We start from the raw sequence: 13,524 nt of genomic DNA on the forward strand, positions 1-13,524 counted from the left end.
CATGTCTAAAATCCACAAGTCTCATGGCCAAACCCAAAAGTCAAGGGTGGGAGAGGGGTTACACTCAGCTTTTTCCGTTGCAGAAACTGCAGAGTTACATAGAAAGGGGTGTGGATAATGGGAGGAGCAGGGCCAACCATCAGTCACATATGGAAAATAATCCAGTTGCATTCCCTTATCTCACATCCTAAATAAAAATAAATTCCAAATGGAGTAAAGATCTAAGTGTAAAAAACAGTGAAGTCGTCTGCAGACTAAGATACACATAAGGTATATACCTACCTAAGTCCTGCTTAGAGGAAAGTGTTCTATAAAAAATATTTGTCAGATTTTGAGCGTTCATGGAGCTCAAATCTACGAAAGGGAAGAACTGAACCCCACACCATCTTTCAGGATTGAGGAGGCAGAGATCTGCCAGGCTCTGAATTAAAATCCCAGAAGTAACACAGAGTAACAGACTCTAGGCAGAGGTGGCCTGAGTTTTATTTAAAATGCAACCGAGCCCCAACCCAGCTCCATCTCTGATTACAAGGAGCTAATCAGTCTCTCACTTCATCTGCCTAACAAAAGAAAGGTGGAAATCCTCACTGGTGAAAGATACCACCTAGCAGTAGTAAGCGGTAGGAAAGAGTGACTGATAAAACATAAGCAAAAACAAATAATAGGAACGTATTCATGAATGATCAAAACATTGGTGATGGAAGACAAGGACTTTAACAGATTAGTATGTTAAAAAAAAATTGAGGACTTCCCTGGTGGTCCAGTGGTTAAGACCCCGTGCTTCCAATGCAGGGGGCATGGGTTCAATCCCTGGTCAGGGAAATTCTGCATGCTGCACGGCCAAAAAAAAAAAACGGAAAATGGACAAAATGGATGAAAAGATGGGGAGTTTCAACAGAAAAATTTCAATCTATAAAAAAAAAAATGATCATATATACATTCTAGACTAAAAACTAGCTGCAATTAATAACCCAGGGTTTACTAAGAGATTTGACACAGCACAGAAAAGGATTAGTGAACTCAAAGGTTGGACAATGGAAAAGTCCAAAACACAGAACGGAGTATAAGATAATTTGGGATACACATTCAAAATTCTTACAGACATTAATAGGCTAATAAGGGAATACTGTGAATATCACCCCTTTCCCTGCTTCCTCTGGCCACAAATACCAGTTTTTCTTACTTTTAGTGCCCTACACCCCAGACTGTAATGTAGTTCTTCACAGCTGGGGCCACCCTCCAGAGGAAGTACCAAGAGAAAAGAGAGAGAAAAATGGGATCATAAGAAACCCATTTCCTGATTCCTCTGGAATCATTTTTCTCTTGGTGTTTTAGGTAACAGCTCCCCTGATACCACTGGTACAGCAGTGCAGCTCTGACTGCACTGGGACTAGCCTCCGGGCAGAGCCAAGAGATAAAAAAGAAACAAGAAAAAAATGGAGACTTTCACACTGTGGCCTGCTGAGGCTCCCTTTCCTGGTTCTCGGGCCAAAAAGAACTGTCTCTTGGGAGTTTTTGCTGTCCATGCCCATTGCGTAGTTCTGTGACCCAGACTGCCTTGGATAAAAGAGGAAAGAAAAATCAGGAAACTCATCATCAGTATTATTCATTCTTCAAGTTTTGACTTCCCTCTTCAACCATTCAGTCAAAATGGTTTGATTTTCAACAGTGTTCTGGGAGTTGCTTTTTGTATTTTATCCAAAATTTTGTATTTTGGAATTGTGGAAGAAATAGCCTGTTGTGGGCTTATTCCATCTTGGCCAGTACCAGAAATTCATGTGTTCTTTAGTAAATTTATTTTTGTGTTTGTGATATGAAGTGTCCTCTAATGTACAGTACCTTACAGGGTAATACTGATAGGACTTATCCTTTTTTATTTTAATTATTTGTTCGTATGTCAGTCAGTGTCCCCAGCTGACTGGGGTAGGCCTGGTACAGTGCTTGGCACATTGATGGTGTTCAGTAAATTGTCCTGGAACGAATGGTAGAACAAGCCACACGGAGGCATCACAGAGAACCTAAAAGGAAGCTGGGCTTTTAAAACCAAAAGCAAATGAGAGTCTGCTTTTAGTGTTTTAAATATTTATTTATTTATTTATTTGGCTGCGCCGGGTCTTAGTTGCAGCACACGGGATCTAGTTCCCTGACCAGGGATCAAACCTGGGCCCCCTGCATTGGGAGTGTGGAGTCTTAACCACTGGACCACCAAGGAAGTCCCCCTATCCCATATATTTTAAAATGAACTGGTGAGGTTCTATAAAAGCCCTACTGGGATTAGACTGACATTGAATTGAATTTATAGATTTGAGAATTGATACTTCTATGAGATTGCATCTTCCTGGATGTAACTGTTTATTTTGATTTCTTTGAGTTTTCAACAGTTTTATAATTTTCTCCATAAAGGTTATATATAACTTTTGTTAAATAAAAATACTGCTGTGTACTTTTGGTAACACTGTAATTGGTATCCTTTTCAAATTTCCTTTTTTTTGGTTTTGGCCATGCCACCGAGGCTTGCAGGATCGTAGTTCCCCAGTTAGGGATCTAATCCAGGTTCTTGGCCCTGAGAGCACGGAGTCCTAACCACTGGACCGCCAGGGAATTCCTGCCAGATTTACATTTTTAACCTATTTTTTGTTGGTATGCAGAAACACAACTCATTATTGTATACTGATTTTACATCTAGCAACTTTTTTTTTCCCTTGTTGATGTATAGTTACAATATTGTGTTAGTTTCAGGTGTACAGCAAAGTGATTCAGTTACATATATATTTTTTCTCAGATTATTTTCCATTATAGATTATTACAAGATATTGAATATAGTTCCCTGTGTTATACAGTAAATCCTTGTTTCTTATCTATTTTATGTATAGTAGTGTGTACCTGTTAATTCCACACTCCTAATTTATCTCTCCCCCACCCGCTTCCGCTTTGGTAACCGTAAGTTTGTTTTCTGTGTCTGTGAGCCTGTTTCTGTTTTGTATATAGATTCATTTGTATTATTTTTTAGATTCCACATTTAAGTGAAATCATACATTTGTTTTTGTCTAACTTCACTTAGTATGATATTCTCTAGGTCTATCCATGTTGCTGTAAATGGCAGTATTTCATTGTTTTTTTATGGCTGAGTAATATTTATATTTAGGAACCTCTTTGAACTCAGTCTGATAATTTAACTATAGAGTCTCTTGGGTTTTCCAAGAAGTCAATCATGTTTTCTGCTGAAAAAATTATTTTTTCCTTCCTTTTCAGTTGTTATACCTATTCTGTCTTTGTCTTTTTTTCCTGGTTGAAACTCCAATAGTTAATGATATTGGGCATCCTTGTCACATTCCTAAAGTGAATATGGTATTAACATAATTTTGCAAATATCTAGCTAGCTAGCTAGCTAGCATTTTAAAAATTGCTTCTCGCAATATGCGCTAGATGTTAGCTTCATGGAGTTCAGGTGATCCTATTTTGTTTACAGTGGCTTCTTTGCCATATTTTGAAAATACCAAGTCCTCTTCTGCCTCTGAGCCTTTAAATCTGCTGGAAAGGATGTTTCTCCAAATAACTTCATGGCTCACTCGCTCAGTTTTTTCAGGCCTTTGTTCAAATGTCTCTTTATCAGAGGCTTTCTCCGATCTCTCTCTATAAAATGTGTCATATAGAGTCTGATTCCACGTTTGATGTTTGACTGCTGACAGCTGTTAAGCCTTACCCCACTCCTTCCTCCCCTTCTGCCCCACATTTGTGCAATAAAGCCTGGCTGTTTCTTGCTTTGCCACCTGTGGGAAATTCAAACTGCATGCAGAACCATCACCCTGGCCCTACCCCCTAACCACCATAAAACCCCCAAGCCAGTCTCCTCTCTCTGTTCTCTCAGGCCATTTTTGGACTTGCTTGGGAGCTGCCCTGCTTTCCCCAGAAAGCCTCATTATGGGAATAATAAAGTCTTTCATACACCCTTGGTATGCGTGTGACTTCATCAGTCTCAACATCTGAGCTGAATTTTGGGTGGGGAGCCCACCTTTTCTCAGTGTGGATGCCCACAACAAAATAACATCCTCCTTCACAGTCCATCTTCTGCTTTATTTTTCTTCATAGCACTGGTACCACCTGACATAATATGTATTTGCCTTCCCCTACTATATAAATGACTGAACGACAGATCCCAGCATCTAGTGAAGTATCTGTCATAATCATTCATTCAACAAATATTTGAGTGCCCACTTTGGCCAGGTTCTCTTAAAGGCAATAATGCTATAGTGGTGATCAAAGCCCTCGCCATGGAGCTTACATTCCAGAGGGCAGGGTAGGTGTTCATTCAGTATGTATTTGTTAAATGAATGAATACTAATATTATTTTTGTCTGGAGGTAGGATATTAAAAAGAAACACAATATCATATTATGAATGTAAAATTTTTATTCATTTCTTTTGGTACAAACTAGTGTTTATTAAAAAATAATATTTAGGAATTTATACTCACAGCACATGTTATAGTTAACATCCAAAGACAAAAAATATTTCTTGACAATTTATTATATGCTTAGTACTAAAAAGCTCCTAAATCAGTGTTGGCATTACAAGATTAGAGAGTTGTTTTTGGCTCATGATTATTATAGAAAAACACTGAGGAAAATTTCAATCATTACAGTTGGTAAAGGTATAATTTTATATTGCATGAAGGATAGTAGTCATATTTAGCAATAGCCTCATTTATAAATTAAAGTATACTCACTTCGAGGTTGTATTTTGATGCTGTTTCTTTTCACTTCTCTTCTTGCAAATAACAAGGCACAAACTGCTTCCAATTGACAGTCCAAACAAAGGAGGAATCATGGCTAACCGTCCGGTTGCTAATATTTGTTAAAGGCAAATTGCAAACTTCGGAGTATGGTTCAACATCACCAAAAGGAGTAAAGTTGCTCCCTCTGACCACCTTATTCCATGAAAAAAGTGTACTTTGACTTCTAAAATGGATTTTAAAAATTCAGTAGAAAGATTTAACAACTGTCAACATTTCCAGCACTGATTTTTCTAATACCCAGAAACATCCACTTAGCAGTTGTAAGACTAACTTGAAAAACTGAATATACAAATGTAAATTATTGCCATTAGCTAGTAGGAATCATCACTTGATTCTTAATCCTGTTTATATTTAATTATAAACATAAGACTGATTTTTAGAATAAAAAGAATGAAGAACATCTCCATCCTGTGTCTTTGTTCCCAATAATCCCTTTCAGATAGATCTGTGAAGTAATACAGAGCACAGTGTCAACATACCTTTCATTTCAAAGGCCGAAAAAAATAGGGCTTATTAAGTAGTGAGATCATTTCTATTAGGCTTTATATTAGTATCAATTAATGAGTTAATCAGTCAAATGAGTATCAGTTGATTTAATCTCGCCCAAATGAATGGGTCTCTGTTGGTTGATCAATACGATAGAGAAACTCTGCAGGTAAGAAGTATCCAAGATATTCCACTATATCTGGGGTGGTGTCATAATGGTAGTGTCCCCCTTCTCCATGATGACTAAAACAATGAGTGTGCTCCAACCGCAAATCAAACCCCTAGGACAACAGAGAAGCTATCTGTTAGTATTCCAATTATCTTGCATAGAACTTGTTTAAGGGGATGGGAGATTTTTTAAATTTATGTTACAATAATTTTTATTTTATTTTTTTTGGTAGGTAATACAGTCACATGATTCAAAATTCAGAGGGTGCAAAAGCATATATTCAGTAAAATGTATCTTTCCATCTCCTGCCCTCACCACTCACTTCCTTTCCTAGAAGGCAACCAAAGTAAGCAGTTTCTTCTATATCCTTCCAAAAGGATTTTTTAAAAATTTATTACTTGTATGGTAGTACTCCGCACCTACTGTGCTGTGTGTTGCTCTTCTTCATGTAACAATATAGCTTTCAGATCTTTGTATATCAGAACATAGAAGAGCTTCCTAATTCTTTTATATCTACATGGTATTCTATTGTATGCGCATACCACTTTCCAACTGACATTAGATTATTTCCAGTTCTTCTGCTATTACAGCAATGCTGTCATGAATAACCCTTTTAACTAGTCATTTTATGCACATAAGCATATATTTAATGATAAATTCCTAGACATGTAGTCACTGGATCAAAAGATATAAATAGTCAGTATTTTGGTAGATATTTGCTTTGAATTAGTCTATATTTTCTAGGGTAGAATATTAGAATATAATGAACAGTATATAGAACAGCAAATAAGATGATAGGAGACCTGAATCCTGTCCTGCTTCTACTATTTAATAATGTGACTTTGGGTGTTATTTAAAATGCCTGTGCCTTCAGTTTTCCAAAGGTAAAATCTGCTCTGCCTAAATCATAGGTGGTCAGATACTTGCTCCCTTACCTTTCAAGACAATTCTACAGACTATCTTAGTTCTTAAATAAGAACACAAAAAGTGCCTAATTCTAAAAGAATATTCTAAAAATCAAGCATTATTGCAATGTAAAAGACAGACATAGACTTACTGGGTCTCTGGAGATAAAAACTGGCAGACAAACCAAAGGAGCCTTCATCTCATAAAAACGTAACCATTTATTCACGTCTTCATCAGAGTTCAATGGGCAGGAAGAAAATTCTGCCGGCTACAATAAAAGGACATTAAACAAGTAAACATACTGAATATTATTGAGGTAAAAATTTATATATAATTTCATTGTTAAAACCTTTAGGCCTTCTTATACATTCTATTGCTATTTTTGGCACCAAGAGAAGTTATATACTCTAGTTTTCAAAAGGACCACCAATCAATGTGTACACACTAAAAGATATGAATGAATAAATAAAGGAGTCTCTCAGTTTTCCTATGACCATATCCTCATCCCAGTCTTAAATGTCATTATTGATACTGGTAGATGAAAAAAAAGGAAGGCATTGAAAGTGGGGTAGAAGCATCAAAGAGAATAAAATACTTAGGAATAAACTTAAGGAGGCAAACGACTTGTACACTGAAAAGTACAAAGCATTGCTGAAACGAATTTTAAAAGACTCCAGTAAGTGGAAAGACATCTTGTGTTCATGGATTGGACAACTTAATATTGTTAACATGTCAATACTATCAAAAGCAATCTAAAGATTCACTGCATTACCTGTCAAAATCCCAATGACGTTTTTGCAAAAATAGAAAAATCCACCCTAAAATTCATATGGAACCTCAAGGGAACCCAAACAGCCAAAACAATCTTGAAAAAGAAGAAGAAAGTTGGAGGTCTCACACTTATTGATATCAGGCTTGCTACAAAGCTATAGTAATCGAAATAGTGTGATACTAGCATAACGACAGGCATACAGATCAATGGAATAGAATAGAGATCCCAGAAGTAAACCCTTGCATATATGGTCAAATGGTTTCTGACAAGGATGCCATGACCATTCAATGGAGACAGGGCTGTCTTTTTAACAAATAGTGCTGGGAAAACTGGATATCCATATGTAAAAAAACAAAGTTAGACCCTTACTTTATATCATATACAAAAATTAACTAAAAATGGATCAAACACCTAAATATAAGAGCTAAAACTGCAAAGACTCTTAGAAGAAAACATAGGAGGGAAGTTTCATGACATTGGATTTGACTTTTTGGATATGACATCAAAAGTACAGGTAATAAAAGGAAAAATAAACAGGTGGAACTACGTCAAACTAAAAAGCTTCTGCACAGCAAAGGAAACAGTCAACAATATGAAAAAGCCTATGGAATGAGAGAAAATATTTGCAAACCGTCTATCTGATAAGGGGTTAATATCCAAAATATATAAGGAATTCAATAGCAAAAAAAAGAAAAGGGCTTCCCTGGTGGCGCAGTGGTTGAGAATCTGCCTGCCAATGCAAGGGACACGGGTTCGAGCCCTGGTCTGGGAAGATCCCACATGCCGCGGAGCCACTGGGCCCATGAGCCACAACTACTGAGCCTGCGCGTCTGGAGCTTGTGCTCCGCAACGAGAGGCCGCGATAGTGAGAAGCCTGCGTGCCGCGATAGTGAGAGGCCTGCGCACCACGATGAAGAGTGGCCCCCGCTTGCCGCAACTAGAGAAAGCCCTTGCACAGAAACGAAGACCCAACACAGCCAAAAATAATTAATTAATTAATTAATTAATTAAAATAAAGGAATTCCTTTAAAAAAAAAAGCCCAATTAAAAAATGATCAAAGGACTGAATTTGACATTTTTCCAAAGAAGACATAGAAATGGCCAACAGGTATATGAAAAAGCACTCAACATCACTATTCATCAGGTAAATGCAAATCAAAGCCATGAGATATCACTCACTCTAGTGCAGATGGCTGTTCTCAAAAAGACAAGAGATGAAAAGTGTTAGTGAGGATGTGGAGAAAAGAGAACACTTGTACACCGCTTGTGGGAATGTAAACCGGCACGACCATTATGGAGGTTCCTCAAAAAATTAAAAATAAAACCACCATATGATCCAGCAATTCTGCTTCTGGGTATATATCCAAAGGAAATGAAATCACTACCTTGAAGAGATATCTGCACTTCTATGTTCACTGTGGCATTATTCACGTTAGCCAAGATTGGGAAACAACCTAAGTGTCCATCAACAGATGAATGGATAAAGAAATTGTTATCTGTCTATCTTTTTAGTTGTCATATGTATATGAAATATTATTCAGGCTTAAAAAAAGGAGGAAATCCTGCCATTTGTAACAATATAGATGAACTTGGAGGACATTATACAACACTAAGTGAAATAAGCCAGTCACAGTCAAATATTGCATGATATCACTTATATGTGGAATCTAAAGAAGTCCAATTTAGAGAAACAGTATAATGGTGGTTGCCAGAGGATGAGGGGGTGGGGGAAATGGGGAAATGTTGATCAAAGGGTACAAACTTCCAGTTATAAGATGAATAAGTTCTAGAGAGCTAATGCACATCATGATAACTATAGTTAATAATAAAGTATTGTTTACTTGAATTTTAAGAAATCCTATAATCCTTTGGTATAAATAGATTTATCTATAATTTTGTTGTAAATTGGAAAAGTAAGTAGTTTCACAAATGTTGTGTCTTTCTATGCAGAATCAGCTGGCTTGCCATTTAAAATTATCAGGATAAAAAACATCAAAACAATACATTTTCTAATGGCTTCATTGTTAAAACAAAAAGGACATTAAGTTACAACACTTTTACACTTCATTCATTTATTCATTCATTCACTCACCTACCAAAAATTATTTTAAAAGTCCTAGATGACCTGGTCTGTCTTCATATAGTATTCCGTCGTTAATGTCTTATAAACTTATTATAGTTAGCCCATAAGATTATAATTTTCATGAGTTCTTTCCCTAAAACCACAACCATCTTAATAGCAAAGTCTATATAGGGATTCTAGCAATGAAAATAATCAGTTTCTAAGGCTTATACTCACATCTACCTCGATCTTTAATACAAACAAATTGAGAAGAAAGTTCTAATATATTAATATGAAAAAGGACTCCAGCTGGACATTATCATACAAGTTGCTTTACAGTATTGTTTGTCATTTAAATTTGAAAGTAATATGATCACAGTAAAAGGATTTGTTCAGGGTGTCTTTAAAAGTTAAATTCTCAGGTCTTCCCTGGTGGTCCAATCGGTAAGACTCAGTGCTCCCAATGCAGGAGGCCCAAGTTCAATCCCTGGTCAGGGAACTGGATCCTGCATGCATGTTGCAACTAAGAGTTCGCATGCCGCAACTAAGAAGTCCACTAAGAAGCCGGCATGCTGCAACTAAAGATCCTACATGATGCAACGAAGATCCCACGTGCCACAACTAAGACCCAATGCAACCAAAAATAAATAAATAAATATTTTTTAAAAAGGTTAAATTCTCAATGTATATTAAAAAAATCCTACAGTCTTAAGCACATGCACACACACACACACACACACACAGGCCTTTACCATAATATGAGTCTTCACTTTTCCCTTCTGAATCACGAAAGTACCTCCCATTCCTACAGGCTTATCTCCATAATGTTTTTCAAGAGTCTGTCTCATACAAGTCACAAAGTTAAGTTTTCCAGTTCTTCTTTTGGCTTTCACCTCAATGACCTAGAGAGGACATAAATATACATACCATTGTTCTAAGCTGCAAAATATTATGTAAATAACTACCCAAGTGAAACATTATATAATTTAATGCCATCAAGCAAATATTCACTTGTTTGCTTCAAGCACCCAGATATGAGCAGAAGTGTCTCAATCCTCTAAGTCTTAATAATATATATAGTATTATATATATATATGAATTATGTATCATTTACTCTAATAATGTGCTTTCTTGGACTGAGAAAGAGAGTTATAGCTAAATTTTATAAATTTATAGCCAAATTCTACACTGAACTCTAGAGATTCTTATTATATGTCAAGGTGGTAAAAGACTGAGAATTCTTTGGTTTAAAGGGATTAACTTCTGATAACTGGAGGGAGGAGAAATGATTATGTTTTCTCATTTCCTTTAAAAATCTGGACTTCTGTTACCTCCACTTTATTAGGTATTTTTGCTTCACTATCTCATTTCCCAAAGTGGCTGAAGTAGTTATCTCTACAAGATCTGGGAGTTCTCACAACAGCTAAAACTGAAATCATCTTTTAAAAAAAAATAACAGCTTTATTGGGGATATAGCTCACATACCATACAATCCACCTATTTAAAGTATACAATTCAATGGGTTTCAGTATATGTATAGAGTTGTGCGACCATCATTACAATTTTGTAACATGAAATCATCCTTTTTTTTTTGTACTAACAGGAAGTAAATATGAAGTGAGGCATTAATTCTCCTCACCTCTTCTATAATTTTTTGCTCCCATTTCTGTCTATCTCAATCAATGTCTGATCAGTCAGAAATGAGTAAGTTATGTATATACTAACTATATAGGTAGACATTATCTACTTCAGCTGCATGGTTCATCTATTTGACTAACTCACTCCCCACAGGAACATCCTATTACTTTTAGTTCCTTGGAAAAAAGGCTATCGCTTACTAAGTATTATTCTTTTTTTTTTAATTTTTTAAAATTTTTGTTTGCGTGTGTCTTTGTTGCTGTGTGCGGGCTTCCTCTAGTTGAGCAGAGTGGGGGCTACTCTTCGTTGCGGTGCTAGGCCTTCTCATTGCGATCGCTTCCTTGTTGCAGAGCGTGGGCTCTAGGCGCGCTGGCTTCAGTAGTTGTGGCACATGGGCTTTGTTGTTCCATGGCATGTGGAATCTTCCCAGACCAGGGCTCGAACCCGTGTCCCCTGCATTGGCAGGCGGGTTCTTAACCACTGCGCTACCAGGGAAGCCCAAAGTATTATTCTTAACCTTAGTTTTAAATGAGACTTTCACTCTGCCTGTAGTACTTTCTGAATCTTTCATAACTGGGTTATTTAAAGAGGTTTGGGACTTAGGTAGCTTTGGATTTTCTTAAGAAAACTACAGTAGTAGGAATAAGCATTCAAATTTTTAGCTATCTGAGAACTCTTGGAGAATACTGCATTTTTAGAACAAAATCACCTTTCCAGGTTGGCCTTCACTGGCAAAAAGATTAGCCAGTAATGCAAACCCAAAATCATGATATTTCTCACTGTATTTCTCAAGTAGGCACCCTCCATCTGCAGAGTTAACATGAGCAAAGTAACTTCCATTCACAGGAGGTTTGTGTTCACTTTCTGTCTGAACAACTGGCATAAACTGAAAAGAAAAGTAAATAAGGTAATTAGTCAATCCTAGTATCTCTATGCAAAGAGAAGATCTTGAATAATGTAACAAAATATTTTGTCCTAGACTTTAAGACATTTTATTTCAAGATCTAATAATAAAACATGAAAAATAAAATATTTAATGTTAGATTCAAAATGTTAAAGATTTACAAATATCAAAAAACTGAAAAAACATTTTAGAAAATGTTTACAGTATTATAGTGTTTCTATAAGATTGTGACATTTGCATCAAAATTTCTCATTTATTTATTTATTTATTTATTTATTTATTTATTTATTTATGCCGAGTGGCTTGCAGGATCTTAGTTCCCTGACCAGGGATTGAACCCGGGCCCTTGGCAGTGAAAGTGCCGTGCCACGTCCTAACCACTGGACCCCCAGAGAAGTCCCTAAAGTTTCTCACTTAAATTTTAAACTTTTTCTGTCTTGAACACCAGGCAAATTATATTAATGTTTCTGTAAAAGGACTTGTATGATTACTGACTAACAGTCACACCTGTAAGAGGCTGTGAGAGAATGGGCAGACTGAGCAGGTTATTCATTCTTCTGTTCGTGAGATGTGAAGAAACAGTGATGTTTTTATGTTGGAAATGTGTTAACATACATAGTGATAGATATTACCTTTTGTAAATAATAATCATACTACTGGGGTAGGTCCCCGCAATTTGGTCTGAAAGAGGGAGTTGATTAGATCATTAAATATTCATCTTCTGATTGAAAGCTGCCCTTATACCAGCAAAGATCATAGAGAACTTAGGAATCCTCTGATGTGTAAGGATTGAAATCTTTCACAGTCCAGAGTCCTCAGCAAATCACAGTAGGACCTTCGATGGACTCCTCTAATACTGAGTGTATGCCATAAGAAAATCTAAATTAGACATGAGTGCTCCATTTCAGTTGGACTGATTGGAGCATGTGCTAGACTCCAAATCTGTATCAAACAGCAACAAATCTGTAGAGAGGTATGACATCAACCACTTACAATTCATTCAGAAGACAAGATTTCTGATAGGGCAGTAAAAGGAAAAAGGCAAACTAAGTGTCAAATCAATAAAATAAAATAATTATATATATGCTGACCTCAGAATTGAATCCAAGAGTCTGAAATGGGCCTGCTCCTGCTCCAAGAACAAAAGCTCCAGGAAGCTGGATTTCTTTTGCGATTTTATTTAGATCGTAAACCTATACAAGAGGAAACACATATTATTTAAATCTTATTTATATAAATTCCCAGGTTTACTTTTTATTACTGCATCCATTAACATTTCCTTGTCACATTGGTCAATGGACCTTCTAATAATAAAAACAGGAATCAACCTAATTTTCATAATCTTCATGTGAATGTGAAAAGTAAAAGAAACTTACTTTTTTTTTATTTACAAGAGGCAATAAGTAAGGCACACCTCCTACTTCTGCAATTCTAGTTTTCCCACAGATACCTAAAAAAAATAAATAAAAAAAGCCATCTTAAAAATAGGCAAACATCTAAATTTAAGTATAAAATGCCAGAAGACACTAATTTATTAAGAGTATATAACTTTTCGGTTCATAGTTTTACAAATAGGGGTTGGAAAATGTAAGTAGCTAGGATCCCTGTCCTGTTCTAACTTCCTGTGTTTCTAATACTGTCATAACCAAGCGTGACTTGATATAGTTAGTAGCATAAAGGCAATCGAAAGTTGATGATACACAACACTGTAAAGCAACTATACTCCAGTAAAAATTAATAATACAAAAAAAAGAAAGCTGATGATGATAGGGCAAGGGCTAGCAGTGCAGCCA

The 13,524-nt window shown here is 36.2% G+C and overlaps 1 protein-coding gene across 4 annotated transcripts in view; it reads right to left on the reverse strand.

Moving 5' to 3' along the window:
* Positions 1 to 4,387: 4,387 nt before the first annotated feature.
* Positions 4,388 to 13,524, reverse strand: part of C8H11orf54 (chromosome 8 C11orf54 homolog) — a 29,713-nt gene continuing 20,576 nt past the window's right edge. Inside the window, exons 4-9 of one of the 4 annotated variants that reach the window (XM_036860704.1) lie at positions 13,108 to 13,181; positions 12,823 to 12,924; positions 11,537 to 11,713; positions 9,942 to 10,091; positions 6,507 to 6,623; positions 4,388 to 5,561 (exon numbers count right to left, since the gene is read on the reverse strand). In XM_036860704.1, coding sequence (XP_036716599.1) covers positions 5,388 to 5,561; positions 6,507 to 6,623; positions 9,942 to 10,091; positions 11,537 to 11,713; positions 12,823 to 12,924; positions 13,108 to 13,181 — 794 coding nt within the window. In that variant the 3' untranslated portion in view covers positions 4,388 to 5,387. Of the gene's footprint in view, positions 5,562 to 6,506; positions 6,624 to 9,941; positions 10,092 to 11,536; positions 11,714 to 12,822; positions 12,925 to 13,103; positions 13,182 to 13,524 lie in introns of those variants that run through there. The other 3 variants (XM_036860705.1, XM_036860707.1, XM_036860706.1) reach the window with 3 other exon arrangements.

Source organism: Balaenoptera musculus, chromosome 8 (genome assembly GCF_009873245.2).
Source record: "Balaenoptera musculus isolate JJ_BM4_2016_0621 chromosome 8, mBalMus1.pri.v3, whole genome shotgun sequence".
NCBI classification, from domain to species: domain Eukaryota; kingdom Metazoa; phylum Chordata; class Mammalia; order Artiodactyla; family Balaenopteridae; genus Balaenoptera; species Balaenoptera musculus.